This window comes from Pelobates fuscus, chromosome 7 (genome assembly GCF_036172605.1).
Source record: "Pelobates fuscus isolate aPelFus1 chromosome 7, aPelFus1.pri, whole genome shotgun sequence".
In the NCBI taxonomy this organism is placed as follows: Eukaryota; Metazoa; Chordata; class Amphibia; order Anura; family Pelobatidae; genus Pelobates; species Pelobates fuscus.
In genome coordinates, this window is record NC_086323.1 from 30,862,243 (window position 1) to 30,879,355 (window position 17,113).

Here is a 17,113-nt window from a genome sequence, read left to right on the forward strand (position 1 = left end):
TATAAATTTGTGTATATGTGTCAGTGTATTTATATGTTTCTGTGTGTTAATGCTTATGAATATCTGTGTATGTATGTATGTGGCAGTGTATGTCCAAGCAATCAAACACCATACAACATACAAACACACTGCTGAATTCTAACACAAATATTACATGCAAACACACCCCTGCCATCAAACTCCAAAATGATATACAAATACACCATTCCACTCAAACACCAAGTCTACACACAAGTGTACATCTGCATTTAATGGGAACATTATATCCAGACACACCCCTGCAATAAAATGCAAACATTACAAACAAACACACCCCTATATTAAAACACTAAAACTATATACAGGCAGGCACCCCTTCAATCAAACACCAACACTGTATATTATACTATAGCGCCAGTATATGCCACAGCACTATATTGATATACAACTTAGAAATTTGTTTTGACTTGGTGCACCTTGGAAAATATTGAAATATTAAGAGCGCCTTGAACCTAAAAGGTTTGGGAACCACTGATCTAGCTCATTCTGGCAGCTGCCTGATCCCTAATATCTGGATAGCCGTAAGAATAAGAGGGCGTATTCTAAAAGTGACCCCTTGCCGAATGGCCTTCTCTCTTGTATTGCCATTGGCCCATTGAGTTTGATTTCCCTAGTGATCACTTATTCGGGTTGCTTAGATATGTTTAAAGATTGTGAAAGAAGGTTCTTGACCTCTTCTCGCCGAAGCAAACTATCTTAATAACAGTCAAAGTGGTTTGTATTGAAAAAAATATATCAGCGAACTAGAAATAAGGCTCTTATAAAATTGTTGATGCTTTTAAATTGTGTTTCTGTGACCTTTGCACACTATATATCTCTCTTTAATATCACAGTGGAAAGATTTCTGTACAATATTTCTCAAAGCAGCAAGATCATACACCACATCATCCCCTGCTGCTGGTACATTCAGAACGTGTGCCTTTTATTGTCCTGTTTTTCCAATTTTCTTCTATATTTTAGACCATTTTATTAGACTCTTTAGTCTGCCAGTTCCCAAGACTAAAAGCGGGGAAGAAATTGCATGACAATGGCTGGAATTTGGCACATGTCGTGAGAATGAAATAACGACTCATTATTTTGCCGGTACAACTTAACAAAACTGTTGCAAGCATGAAAACAAAAAAAGCCCTATTCAGAATCGCAACATTTTCAGGACCCGAATCCATGACAGAAGTGAGAGTCCCTCAGATGCTACCTTTTTTTAAGATTTGGACATGTTGGATGTATTGTCTATCGTATCTGGCATAGATTGGTCTTTAAAAAAAAATTTTTAAAAAAAATTAATTTTTAACATCAAAGTACTTGGTTTCTAGCAGCAAATGACACATTTTACGTTTCTTGAAAGTGAGCTTGAATCCTCACAGTGTGAAGAAAATGGCGTTTTTATATTCAAGTAGGACAGATATTTTAAAGCCGTTCTCTCTACACCATCATACAACATTTTAAAATCTGCCCGTAACTCACATAAAAGAGAGAGCTCAAAGAACCATATATTGCTCGTTTCACAGTGGAATGCTGGGAACTAACCTGCAAATCACTGACTGTGATTGGATGCGGATGTCACATGATCCCTGCTGCCTTGCTTCTATATTGATAACTGTCTACAATGGTTTGCTAATTGTGCCGTAATTCCATTATGGCTTCCTCCATGCTGACACCCACAGACTCGACGTCCATCTTGCATTGTATACAGTCGTATAAGCCCAATGCAGATTTCTCTATTCCTTTTGTACTGGTCTATCTAATGATATATTGCATAGTGACATGTCTTTGTAAGCCTCATTGGATACGGCAATCAGTAGGATGTTTTAGAAGATATTCGGATACCCCCATTTGTTGGGGGTAGGTTATTCATGAAAAATAAATATTGATGGATAATTATGAAATTAAGGTGCTAGATACATACAGCACTTACTGCTGTGTCTTCCTTCTTTTGTCAAAGCTGATAAATAGCCATAATACTGAGAGCACACCTACCATGTGTGGCAGGTGTGTGATTGGAAGGAGGGAATGGGGGTGCCCATGGTGTAATTGGTGTCATTGACAATGCTGCCCAGCAGTGTGCTTAGTCAAGGTTACCCATGCTCTGCACGTTGTAGAAACACTTGCATATTGGCTGAGACACCCTGTATTTCATCTGAAGTACAGTATAAGTGTCTTTAAACATGTGATCGCATTGGTGCATTTCGCCATTTCTTCCAGCTTTATTGGTTGATTAGGAGGTCTGTTTGTTTTAATACCAGTTGTATTGAATGTGACATGACAAGTCTGTAACAAACATACAGTTTATAGCTAACAAAAATCATTAGACACCCCTTACTGTATGGCGAACATATTTAAAAATTGGCCTGCTCACCTTCAAAGCCTCTAACGATACCTGATAACACTCCTGACATTGGACATTACATCTCGCTCACTTCCGTCAGCCAACGAATACCTCCTGTAGGTGCCCAGAATAAAGACAAACTCAGTTTCCCGGGCATTTAGCCACGCTGCCCACCACCTTCTGGAACTCTTTACTGTGCTCAATCAGAGGGGCACCAGGCTTACAGACTGTAAAAATAAGCTTAAGACCACCTCTTTTATCAGGCATTCAGTCAGCTCATCTGACTATCAGAAACGTTTAACTTTTATGTCTGTTTTACGTATTTGTAAAGTGCTTTTAATCTCACAGAAAGACTAGAAGCACTTTAAAATTCACAAAATATAATCATATTACTGTTAATTTCAGAAACTTAGGAGTCAATTCACTAACTAGTGAGTTTTGGAGATTTTAGAACAAAGCAAAGTTACAATTAGCAATGTTTGTAAAAAAAAAAATGAACCACATTTTTTTGGTCAGCTATTTTGACAAAGATGCAAATGTGCCTTTTAGTAACATGTTACCTCCTCATGCTGGCTGATTCCTAGGTACTTGTGTAGGAGCTGCCAAAATAAGATAGATGCATTCCAGAAAGTGTCTGTTTTCAAATCATTGTTTAGTAAATAGGCTCTTTAACATGTAAAAAAAAAAGTCAAAATGTAGTGTTAGTAGTACTTAAAATGAATTGTGGCGAACTTCCCTCTCGCCACGAGCTCCTGGAGGAGCCTGCTTGGTAGCATCCAGACTCAGGACTATGGACCATGCTAAAAGGCTATTGAAAGACTGGGTATGTGGGATTCCTTTGGACTGTTCAGGAGTTGAACCAACCCACGAACTGCGGACCACCTCTGAGCTTATTGACCCTTGTTAACCTCTCCTGACAGTTCTATCAGTGTGGGTTCTAATTGTGCGGCTGAGTGGCCGCCGTTCGTATGCATGAACGCGTGGGAAATATGTGGCTGCCATCTTGTTTGCGAGAATGCAGGCAGCGGTGTTTGGGCATCGATCGCGTGGAACTAAAATCGGACACTGAAACTCCCGAACACTGCTGAACTTGGACAAACGCCTGCTCCTTTCCCATACACGTCAGGACAGCGCCATTCGGTAGGTTTATTCGTATGGTTCATACGGACAAACACTACCAAGAAGCCAGAGTGTGCGTTGGGTATTTCTTTCACATGGAACTCTCTAGGTTGACCGGCCAAAAACGCCCTGGAACTGTTTTGGGCATAGGAGCATGTGTGCGGCCGGTCCGAACTTCCACACAGAGGCGTTTCGGCTCTGTTCATGGGATCTGAGCGCGCTTTGGATATGATGGGCGCTCAATTCCAGGCTATCCGTGGATGTATAGACTGTTTGGGTTTCTATGTGGGAAATATGTGTTTTTATGGTTTTTCATTTTTGTTACTGTTTTTGCTGAGTCATGATAACCATGCATTTTGTGGACGTTTTGTGGGTGTGTTTTAGGGGGTGTGCACTATACCAGATTCTGTATAAATGTGAGCCATTTGGCTGGGAATAAACAGATCTACTTCGCCCTTCACTCAGTCTCGATTTAGTGTTTGGGTGATAACGCGGTTACCTTTCGGCAGTAACTGTAATCACTACTCAGCAGCTGTAATCACTCTGGAGCTGATCACAACTGGAAGGGGCGACCACAGGCGGTATTAACCCATCTTCAGAAGGGTATACCGCCACATGAAGATATTACTGGTGCTCTTTAAGAAGTAATTAATTTATAAACACTTTGCACAATTAGATTTAAGAGCTAAAACTAGTGTTTATTCTAATTTTCTGGATTTTTCAGGGGATCGATGATGTAACTGGGGAAAAGCTCATTCAACACGAGGACGACAAACCTGACGCTGTGGTATCTCGGCTTCGTCAGTACAAAGACGTTGCGAAACCAGTTATAGAATTATATAAGTAAGTTATTCTCTCAATTTTTAAGCATGAAAAATTGTGACCTGAAGATATTAGTAAATTAATTAACAGGACCATGTGCCCTGTAATCTTCTAAAATTCACTTTTTTTTTTGTCTGTAACTGAGGGGGATCATGTTCTTTGGGGTTGTAAAATATAAAAAAAATTATAGGGAAATTCCCAATTTTAGAAATGACATAATTCTACAAAATACTCCAGTTCAGCTATTTCTCCAGTTTTTATTTTGATCTAAAATTTTAAATTCCAAATTTTATGAATAAACCGCTTGCAGTTTGTGACCCTACAGCCCCTGAGTCTCTGCTTTGTATCCTGTGTGTTAGTAAATTAGTAGGAGCGTGATGCTGTGGCCAGGGAGTCTAACCTTGGACTGAACAATAATCTAGCAAAAACATTATTTTACAAATTTGTGTGGGCATTGAGAGTGTAACGTAATATAATTCAATACAAGAGACACATTGTATGCTGCAACCAGCACATTTTATCTCGCTTTTGGTATGTGTGGCGACTTGCTTCTATCTGTTATTATATTTGTGGGTGTGTATGTGCGTATCTTCGTATTTATTTAATATATACATACAGACACGTGAATCCACTGTGAAGCAATAACAGGTCTGGACATGCCAAAAATGGTGCAGGTTATTAAGTTACAAACATTGATGTTTCATTCTTTATAACAAATCTGTATGTATAGTATAGTATAAACTTGCTAGCTGAACTGAAATAATCTCAGTCCTGTCTTGATTCTATTCAGTCCCCTGTTTCAGGCCCATCATTGTATTTTGATCCCGTCCCCATTTGAGTTAGTTAGGTATTTTGGGCTTATTGTTACGCTTTTGGTAAGAAGCAACCATTACAGAGTTACTCCAACCGTAGCCACTACAGCCGACTGTATGAAAGAAATATTAGTGCATTTTTAACATTTTTGTACACAATTAAAAAAAAAAAAAAATAATAATAATGGTTTGTTAATACTGTTTGCTAAATTATTCTTAGAGGAGGTTGTTACTAGTGCTTTGCAGTGTTCTTCCGGTTTAGACTTTTCTTTGTTATTGATATTAAACATAGCACAGTGATGATAGCAACTTTACAAAGAGTGTTCTACCACGCCGTCTGATGGCGACATAAGTTATCAATGGGGGTCATTGGGTCCAACAATCACAAATCGACATGTTAGCAACACATAGGTGCATATGAAGAAAGAAAGATAAAAGAGGAATAATGTGTAAACAGTCATACATTAGTTAAATTATACATACAATAAATTAAACATAAAAGAGGGAGTTGACATCCATAGCATGATTGAACTTCTTGAAGGAGCTAAATAATAAGTAATTTGCTGAAATGTATACACTAAGCATGTAGACATGCGCATAACACACAATATCTAAGAAATAGCAGACATGACTGTACTGTCAAATGATAACGAGTTAACTAGAGTGTGGCACCTGCCTAGTGTGAGCTAGTCAGAGAGAGAAGTATTGAGAAATGAGATAGTTGGAGCCCAGATAGGTAATAATCTATGATAAAGGTGGCCCATTGAGAACTTCACGTTTTTATTCCGCACCAGGTGTGCTTCTTCAATAATGGCAGGTCCCAGCAGAACTTTCATTCACTCTACTGCAGAACTCTGCAAAAAGCAGGGGTGAAGCGTGTCACGTACAGTTTTTGAAACAATGCAGTGTTTTTAAGTTTTTTACTCACAGTATAATCAGAAACTTTACTAACAAATACCGTGAATGTATTTCATTAAATAGACATTATGGGCACCCAGACCATCTTATCTCAATGAAGCGGTCTGGGTGCCATGTCCCCCTGGTTTTATCTTCTCCTTCCCTTTCTCCCTCTCTTTCATCATTTCATTGATGTAACATAAAGTAATAGACTGTAAACATGTGAGTAATAAACATATATATATAAAAAAATTAAAAATCATTAAATCGCTAATATATAATAAAGAAAAAGGAGACTGAAAAAAGTGACAGAAAAACTGACTTATCGAAACTCAGAGGTCAAGGTGATATATCATAAAATGTTATTGTTTCCAAATAGATTTTACGCGTTACTCTAAGTCTGAAATCCTTTTTGTCTCACCTCCAGTTTGTTTAACCAACCGTCCCAAACTTTATATTTTTTATAGGAATTCAAATACATCCCACAGGTGGCTTTCTTTAAAATTAATTTTTTTTTTTTTTTTTTTTTTTTTTTTTTACTGCTTTCCATGTAAGTCTTGTGTGAGACTTCCAATTATGAGTGATGGCTATTTTCGCGGATGTTAAACCGTGAATTAGTAGGAATTTGTCTGCCAAGTCTAAAAGTGCCCGGTTTATATGGAGCAAAGCAACCAGCGGTGATCTATTTAATTTATTACTCCGCATAATATCTAACCAGTGCAATAAATTACTCCAAAAATCTCTGACCTTATCGCACTCCCACCAAATATAAACATAATTTCCCTCCATTAAACATCACCAACATAAAGACGTGCTTAGATCATACATTATACCAATCTGGTGGGTATCATGTACCATCTATTAACAACCTTGTAGTGAGTTTCTAGTAAGTTCATGCACTCTATCGCTGGGTAATTATCCAACAGAGCAGAATGCCAGTCTTATCTACATTTCCCAAGCTAAAAGAGCTGGTGGGACTCCAATTTTAACAAGGATTTAATCATATCAGAAGCCCGTGCAACTAATTATTTTGACACGTTATTATTAAACAAATTGGTTAACTTGTCCCCAAATCTCGCTTAATCCTTCAGCACGTATTTGAATGAAAACGTTTTTTCACCCTTAAAGTACTACTGACACTAATTCTAAAAGCTGTCCAATTATAGATTTGTCTACTAGCTGACAAATATGTGTAATCCTAAAACGCCTGCAGTTCTTCAAATGTATATCCCTTATAATACAATCTAAAAAGTCTGAGGGGAGAAAGGCGAGACCTTATTATAGATCTAGAGATTTCTTTATCCCAAACAAGGCTTTCAGAGTTCTGTGCAGAATAATATTCAGACTCTCTGGTTGTTTACCCAATGCTTTGACATAAAAGTTCTCGATCTTATACCAACCCTCCATACCAGTTAGCTTTGCTTCGAGTCTGTACACGTGGGCCATTACGTCAGCCTGATAAATGCATCTAATATTAGGAGAGCTGAGACCACCTTCTGAATCCCTGCCAAATAACATTTAAACATCTAGTCTGTATCAAATCTAACTATTCATCAGAAATAAAAAGAGGGAGCATATAGAATAAATAAGACCATTTAGGAATAACACACAAACTAATTACATTGATTCGGCCCCACCATGATATCTCAGTGTGTCTTCACTCTTTTAATAACTAGTTTGTCTGCTTTATGAGATTGATAAGTTGTGTTGCCATAATATGATTAGTGTCTCTCATAAGGCGTATTCCCAAGATATCGAAATCATTCTTCACAAAAAGTCCTAACGCCTTTCTTTGAGTTCTCTTATATCTAGACTCAAGATAGAGTCTAGAACCGAGATTTTATGAATATTGATTTTCTAGTTTGATACTTCCCCAAAATTAACAAACTCATTCATCAGAGGAGGCAATATAGACCACTATAAAATATAATAAAAGCCTGACCAATATTTTCCAGGGACATTAAAGTATTGTTATCCACAATTAATTTGGTTTTCAATTTATTTGCTTCTTTTTTCCCCTTAACTTGTTTGTTTAGATCTTGTCTTGTCTATTACTGTTCACGTAATACGGAATTCTCAGTCTCTCATTATTCTTTGCTGTCCTCTAGCAATTTCTCTTTAATTGTTTCTTGGGTTTGTTATCTTGGAAGTTTTTTTTTTGTTGTTAAGTAGAAGCATAACATTACTGTGAGAGAGAAGTATGGATGTTTGTGTGTTTTCACTTAGGACTTTCCATAAATATCTTCCTTTACATCAATTTTTCCCTATTGCTTCACTATCATTTTTCCTATAGATAGTACAGTTTTTTTGTCTTATTTAACACGATTGTCTTTAACGTGTAGCTCTGATTCAGAATCCTGACCCCTGCTGGTAATTTTTTTGAAACTGCATAGTACTTACCACAACAGGAACCGTTTAAAAGCTCAGCCTTTCTTGGAATTTGACTTTCAGTGCTATAAAAAGTTTTTGGTACCACTGTTGGAGCCAGTTCTAAAGCACATAATTTGAATCATTCAAATCCAATTATTGTAGGCAGATTGGATTCCCTACTTTTTCGATACTGGACGGTTTTATAGGCCGATGCACAGGAGCAGTCCATGTGCGATGGTCCTAACTCTGTCTAAATCTTTATCCCCAGGGTTTAAAAGAGCATCATATTGCTGACCACAAAGCAGTGTGATAAGTTTCTGGCTTACTTAGCTGCCTGTTTTAAGATTACAATTTAAAACACAGGGGGCGGAGCTTGGAGAGACGCCATTCTTGTATGCTCCTCCACAAACCTTGTTAAATCCAGGGAATATCCAGCTACAAGTGGCCCATCCAGCTACAAAAAGTGGGCACTACGATCCCTTAACCCCTCCTGAGGCGGTAGATGCCATTCTTCGCGGCTTCCCATCAGCCCAGGCGGAGAAAGAAAACCGGGGCCTACTCCGCGCTGACGCACGCGGGCCTGGAGGCGATCCTGAGAGGCACAGCGGAAAGGCAAATGTGGGACTGGGCAGCCCCTGAGACGATAGATCAACCGGCACATATGCCAGCCATGGGACACCGTTGCCAGTGCCCGCAACACACAGCAGACAACAGAGATATCGGGGCCATGCTCCAACGGCCTCTGCAGGCCAAAACCACCCCTGTCGAATCCCCGCGCCCCGTAGCCCACACTCACCACCTAGACACAGAGGCCTCCATGGACGCCCAAGAAGAGAGCCCAACACAGCAGGAAGACACGGCCCCAATCACCAGACAAGATCTAAAAACCCTGCTGACGGACTTCCACATAATTTTGGCGGCAGAACTTGCTCCCATTAAGAAAGACATCAAAGCAATTACCGACAGGGTGCAGGCATCTGAAAAAGACATCACGAGCTTACAGGACCACCTGTCTGAGCTACATGAATCAGTGCAACATTTATATACACAACAAAGAGACATGGCTGCACAACTTACCGCACTGGAAGAAAGGCGAAGGCGCACTAACATAAAGATAAGGGGCATCCCTGCCGAAATCTCGCCAAACTAACTACCACACTACTCCAGGCGCCTCCTGGCCACAATCTTGCCTCCAACTACGGCGAAAAAACTAGCCACAGCAGAGATATATCGCCTACCCTCATCCGTCAGGGCACCAACAAACATAGCCCGGGACATGATACTTAAATGTCCAACAGTACAAGACAAATACTGCATGGCGGCTATTAAAGGGAAAACACCGCTGACCTTCGAAGGAACTACACTGAACTTCTTCCAGGACCTCATGAGAGCCACACTCACCTGGAGAAAAACTTTCTCTCCCCTCACCAGTAGCTTGAGATCGGCGAACATTGAATACAGGTGGGGGACCAACCCCTACAGGTGGGGGACCAACCCCTAACAGTGCAACAGAACGGAACACAACATACACTCACCTCAATGGAGGGTGCACCCATGCTCCTGGAGACACTGGGTCTGGACATTCCGACCACTGCTAATCTACCTCGGAGACCAACCACAGACAACTGGGACCCAGAACACATCACTCCCTTTGTCCCACGGGACGGGAGCTCCGAGACCACGGACCGCCGACAGCCTCTGGGGACCAGTATGACGCAGGGTACCCAGCCGCCCCAGCAGAGACATATCTAGGACTCACGTATAATCCTATGCATATATAACTAACACCAAAAGTTTATTTCCCACCCTGTTGAATGTTTTATGATTTAGCTTACACGTCGCCACTCGGTGACTACCCTCTATGGTCAAATCCGCATATATCTAGCACCAAATGATACAATATGCACTGCATAACCCACCTCAAACTAACGGGACACGCCTGTACACCCACACATACATTTACACATTGTAGCGGGACAATGTAAGTACCCCTCCCTCCGAGGATGCAACCCACGAATCCTGCACTGCACTACCAGCACTACTACTCCACTCAGACAAATACTAGCACTCCTCGCAGGTTAACCGCTCACACACCCCAGCAGGGCAATATCTCTTGTAAAGCAACTGAGGTCACATGCGACCAAACAGCCTCTCCACACACCACCTCTCGCAAGAGCACACGCTCTCATACGCTCCAATACATCACACTGAGACGCAAAATTGATAGATGAGCATGGGAAGCCTTTACATAACCTCAAACACTCATACAACAAACATTATAGGTCTATGGGCACAAACCTGAGGAATCTCAAGAAATACATCACTATAGACACATAAAGCCAGCCTGCACACAGCTTGTTCCATAAACTACACTGTCACGGCAAGGGTGCATAATTTATTATTACACTATGAAATATTATCATTTAATGTAATTTGTGGCACAAATTACATAGATGCTATTGCTGAGGACCCACAGAGGTCAGATGACAGAAGGGGTAGTATGAATGGCATAGGAATGTGAAAAGGAGTTCACTATATGGACGGGAAGTAATTAAGGCTCTGCAAGGTGTGAGGTTCTACACTTGGAAAAAGTCTGAATGTCTCTTCATTTGTAAGTGATGAGTAAATCTCTTTGATATGTACATGCCATTAGCTTTGTTCCAGTATCATATCCAAAGGAAGGACAAAAACATTCATATTTACCCCACAGAATAATAATAAAGCCTCATTTTTATTATATTTGGAATGGGACAAGCCCAATCTCTTAATTAAGCCTAAACATGAGTTGCACAACTTAAACCGTGTGGCAGGAGTTGTGATGTCTGTCCTATTGGATCGTGGGCGGGGCGTGCAACATGTCTATGGAATGGGAAAACAATAACAAATTCATAGAGGCAATTATTATTTCTGTTGCAAGTACAATAGAGGAGATAAAACCAAAAGTTTATATTTGGCTTGTTGTTTCTGGAACAAAGGAGGTGGTCACTTAGAATCACTATAGGTACGCCCCTGGGTGAGGTGTGATAATCCACAGGGTATATCTCCTGTGATCCTGAAGGGTGGTGTGTACTTGCTTGGGGCCAAGATCTAATTTTGAGTGAGTCACCATCATCCTTCCTTGCCAGAGACCCCCTGGACAGAAGTTGTACTTTGAAAACCTAAGTGAGTAATTAGGACTTCTGTTATTTTATCCTTTTTGTTTTTAAATGCTGTTGGTGTAAATAATTTGTTTATTATATATTGTTATATGCACTGTGACTATTTTTGCTCATAATAAACATTCATTTATTAAGTTCTACCTTTGTCTGGTTAAGAATCACGTTACCTGAAGAGACTAGTTAGTATTTTTGTAATTGCATAGATATTGTGCTAAGTAATATTTAGTGGGTTTTTATTGTTGATTTACCTGGGGGACCAAGGCACCCCATTTATAAATTGTCTTGGTGGTGGCAGCGTTAAGATAGTAATAGTTATATTATTATGTTTAAGTGTGGGTGGTGTTAAAAGGGGGATTTTGTCATTATTTCCGGTCTTGTGCAGACAAATAGTGTACTTTAACCCTTTCACCACCACAACTACGTCACGCACACTCTTGGAGTAGGGTGCGTTCGTGACATACACCACAAAGTGATTACTCAAGACTGCCACACAACTATTGAGCTACACCTATTTCTTAACCTGTCTATAACCGCTAATGTGGCTACAGGGACTCTGGCTACTATACATATGCAGCCTCCCACCTCTCGGTATCGACTAAGCGATAGCAGAGACACTCATGATACACTTGGGCACCAACTGATAAACGGACACTCATGTAAAGACAAGCACTTCAGCGGTCATTTTTTTTTTTTTTTCATTCTTTATTTTTGTCGTGCAGCATGGGGTACCCCAAAGGCAATCCACATGCTTTTGCGTAACATTTTCAACAATCAGGGGTATGTTAGTACTTGCACTTTTTTATGGTTAGTCTGCATTTGTACAAGTTTAGTCACGAGTTAGCTTTGGTAAATATAAACGAGGTCTGTGTAAGTCAGGCTGAATAGAGAGAGCAACACTATACATGGGACTGCATAGACATCTGCACTAATCTACATTGAGTAACGTGCTGGCTAATTGGCATAAGTGTAGTAAACAAGCTAAACTGTGGGTCTAGGCAGGTAATCTGAGGGTGTAGAAGTGTAGAGAGAGATGCCCAAGTTTGCCTAATGGCTGTCTAAGCTTATAATCATAGAAAAGCAGTGCAATTAAAGGTTACTGGCATGATAGCACATCAGTCACTTAAGGAGGAGACCGTTGGATCCTGTGCGGCTCTCAGTGGTCAGTTCAGCCAGTGACCGCTCACCTCAATTGATCAGTCCAGTTTTGTTTCAGCCGATGCCCACGTTAGGTATGTTCTTGGTGCGGGCTGTTGATGTCTCGACATTGTGAGGCTCGATGGGGTTGTCAGTCCAGGTTCGTGCGTGGAGTTGAGCTTGTGACAACCTGTTGATGGCTTGTGGTCTGGGAAGGCTCCGGTTCTGCCCCAGTGAGCTAGGTAAGTGGGCTCTGTAGGTCCGTTGTGTAGATTTTGGATGCCGCGCTGTGGCGTCCCGCTTGTGCCTTGGGAGTCGCCTTTGTGGGTGCTTGGGGTCTGTCGTCATGTATTTGTAGCCCAAGTTGGTGCCTGTAGCCTTCGATAGCCTTGATACTGGGTGCTTCTTGGTGCGCGCCGGCCTTCCGTTCTGCGCCTGCTTTTTGGTGGTGGTAGGCCCATTCTCTGATTGGGCCTGAACCTTCCTGTCTCTCGGCAGTAGACTGACCACGGGAATGAAAGTAAGCTTCTGCAGCTTCCGCCAGAAGCGCTAAAAGGTCTTGTCAAGCCTCTCTAGGATGTCTGCGGTGTGATCATCTGACCGCCCCGGCTCTGGGCCTTCGCCTCGTGGTCGCGAGCAGCCGCCATCCGCCATTTTGAGACGTCGGGATTTGGGCAACGGCTCGTAGCTGTATGATGAGCGCTGGTATCCGGTACAGTCTCTGGGTGGACCGGGATGACCCCCGCCGGTCTAGAGGGTGGGGGGTTGGAGTGTCGCTGGTCCAAGACCTTTCTCGAGGCACAGGGGGATCAGCCGTTTCCCCCCAGCTCTGGTGCAGGCAGGCCGCGGCACGGACCTCGGGTTCTTGAAGGGGTGAGGTATTAGTCAGCTTCCCCGTGTCCCCCTGACTTTATGCACCCAGTTGGGTTCGATTAGTAATCGTGTCCGCCGGGTTTTAATGCTCTTTGGGCTGAAAGAAACGGGAGCTCCGGCGCTCCACGTCTGGCTCGTTTGAAGGTCAGGCTCCGCCCCCTGGTCAGTTTTTTCCCTATTTTCTCCTATGCATATTATTCTATTGATCAGACTGTGCCGATAGCAATCTGACTGTTAAACCCCTAGCGATAGCATGTTTATGCCTAACAAGAATCTAAATTGGCGGTCATTACGCACACTAGCCCTAGCTACCTAACCTGATTGTTTTTATCTAAACATAGTTTCTCATAATCACGCTAGAACTGCGCTATACTACTAACCACTCTCCTCATACATATATAAAAAAAATGTGCACAGTTACTCATGCCATACAATTGTATTTACTTGTTTACTAAATTCCTGGCAATAGCTGTTGTGGCATTGCTAGAAAAATGTTACCTGTATAATATATGCACGAAAAATAAAGAATAAAAAAAAAATGTAAAACACAAACAAATTTGCTTGAATGCAATTAAATTTTGTTGAAAAAACTTTGCTAATTAAAAAAAAAAACAACAACTTGGTTAAAAAGCATTTTTATGCATGTTATGTTAAACTTGGGTCACTGAGCTAACATGGCAATTGGCTTAATTGCAATTTATAAAGTGTTAGATTTAACTGTAATGAAGATATAAATAATAAGTGGACATATATTTCCTTTTTGTAGGATTATTGTTAAAAAAAAAAAAAAAATGGGGATGACTTTTTAAAAAATAACAATGTATATTTTGCTTATAGAAAATAACAAGCTAGTTGGAAAATACATTGTTTGAACAATAGGAAAAATATTGTCTCTAGTAGCAAGACACTATGGACCAAAATGAAGCCTAGAGGCCAGAAAGGAATTCTGACAACCAAAAGAAAAAGGTAATGGTATCCTGTAATGCCCGTAGGATCGCCCTGTGACCGTTAGGAGAACGCCCGAGCCAAGAAGCCTAGCACAGATAGGAAGAGAGAAGAGAAATCAAGAAAAAAGAGGCAAAAATGGGGGTGGTGAGAGAGGCAGGCTTGGTATAGGAATTCCAAAGATGGCTAAGCCAAACGTTTCCGTGTGCGAGGGATATCAGTTATGGAATTTTTAATTTTTTTGAAATCTATTTTTGTTTTACCTACATGACGTATATATCTCCAATTTTCTTGCAGGAGTAGAGGCGTCCTGCATACCTTTTCAGGCACTGAAACAAACAAGATCTGGCCGTACATCTACACGCTCCTCGGTACAAAAATAACCCCCGTGCACCCGGAGGATACAAGTCAAGCGTTCCGCGCTGAGGAGCAATAAGGAACATGGTTACCTATTGATCTATATTTGTGCTGTATCCACGTGGTGCTATGTTCTAGTTTTACCAAATATAGATATATTGCCTTTTTTATTTTCTTTAGTAGCTTTAAGCACCCGTGTCTGATTTGGTTTAACATGAGGTCAGTGTTTTGCAAACCAACAAACTTCTTGTCTGACATATTTTGAAAATTATTTTGCTCTTTTTATTTTTTTGGACAGAGTTTTAAATTTAAAAGATATCTATAAGCGACTTGTTAATAGTATCCTTTGCTATATGTGATCTTAAGAGACGTTTTGCTGTATTATATTGTGAGCAATGTATCTCTTTATTTTTTTAAATATACAAAATGATATAACTTTATTGCCCCAAAAATGCCAAAGGACATGGAATCAGAATGGAGTTTTGTTTGATTGAATAACTACATTGTCTGTGTCATTCGTTATACTGAGGTTCCTGTGGTCAAAGGTACCCACCGCCCCTCCTCAGGTACCCATGGATAACCAACGGCTGGTAAATCATAATACGAGTTTTAGTTCTCCCGTAGCCTGTTGGTAATCGTTCTCTGCATATGCATTGTCTGTAATAACCCCAAAGGTGCCCCTTTTCCCGGCACAAAGATAGCATTCTGCACTTGCATTATTATATATATTATTATTATTATTATAAAAGAAAAGTATGAGATTAATAAAACAGAGGCTTGCAGCTGCTCTGTCTTAATCAAGCTCTGATATTTCACGGTGTGTGTACTCCCCGTCATTAAACGGTGTGCCCTGTAGCACATGTACATATGTAAAGCAGAGTGAATCACTGCGGAACAGAATTTTTAAAGTGACGCTGTCACCTAAATTTCTTTGTTCTGTTTCTGCACTTTAAAAACTCCTCTTACCGTGTATTGATATTTTTTATCTGTTTAGCAATTTGTTTGTATGTTTTGTCATTTAATAAAACCACATAAAATATTTCTAAATTACCTTTGACATGCTGTACACAAGGTGGGTCTCCTGCATCATAAGGTACCTTAAACACTAATTTTTTTTTATTCCTTGTACTTTGGTGTGCTGGAAACTAATCCGCCTAATTAGAACAAAATCCTAGGTTTTAATTGGCTGCTCTCATAACATTCTCTCATGTTATTTCTTAATAAATGTTTTCAGCGTTTAAACAATTGTGATCAATTCAAGATGGCGGCCTCCATGCTCACGAAACATCATACATGGAACTTTGGTTATAGCTAAATTAATTTACTGTATAGTGGTTACATTAAACTGACTGATGCAAAGAACATTTTGGGTGGCAAGGCAACTTTAAAAATATACTTGTATACTTATCTAGAACAACTGTTTGTGGAATGGCTGGAATGACCAGTGGAGTAAAATAAAGTACATTAAAATAACTCGTATTAACCCAGCTGATTTGCAAGATTGCAAAGCACTTTCACAACTTGTCAATATTAGCAAAACATATTCCTGGATGGGGGACAGAGGACGGGTGACAGGACTGGCTGAATGGGGAGCATGTCTGTGCTTGACCAGCTATTGTAACAAATGCATTCTGTCAAAAAGCTTATTAATACATGTTGAGATTATTCACTAAACCGTGAGTTGACCATTAATGTACAAAATGTAAGACACCAATAGCCAGTAGAGGGGAGATCTTTTACCGTGCTCTGGACCCTCGCAATAAACTACCGATAACACATGAATATGGCTGATCTTTGTACACTATAATGGTGGGCCAATCAGGACCACCCACTGGTGCAAGATCCCCACTCATACATATACCTGCACATCAGGTAAAGTAGAGCTGCTGTCCTGGGGTTTAGGACGATAGGAGTTGTAATACTAGAGGTTAAAGAAATCGAATGCTGTTTAAACAGCCATATTGCAGTATATATTGAGATTGTAGGGACCAGTGTTTATTTTGGATTTTCGCTTCCATCCAGTGCATTCTATTCTATTCCCAGTAGATTTATTTTGCGAAAACGGTCTCTAATTAACATAAACATGTAAGGGTTTCCAGGGATTCGGTGGTAGAGAATGGGCCTCTAAGAGATACGTCTCCCTCAGACTGAACTCTATCAAGGGCTGTGTGACTTTTAACAATCTGAATAGACATTTGTGATATCCCCATTGGCCATGTGCCTGTGAACAGGTGTCTACTTTGTCTAATGGGAAATTCGGA

The 17,113-nt window shown here is 40.4% G+C and overlaps 1 protein-coding gene across 2 annotated transcripts in view; it reads left to right on the plus strand.

Annotated features, from left to right (window-relative positions):
• AK4 (adenylate kinase 4) overlaps positions 1-16,325 on the plus strand; it is a 58,484-nt gene extending 42,159 nt beyond the window's left edge. For both annotated transcript variants that reach the window (XM_063427883.1, XM_063427884.1), the window contains exons 5-6: positions 4,209-4,327; positions 14,793-16,325. In XM_063427883.1, coding sequence (XP_063283953.1) covers positions 4,209-4,327; positions 14,793-14,931 — 258 coding nt within the window. In that variant the 3' untranslated portion in view covers positions 14,932-16,325. The remainder of the gene's footprint in view (positions 1-4,208; positions 4,328-14,792) is intronic.
• Positions 16,326-17,113: the final 788 nt, after the last annotated feature.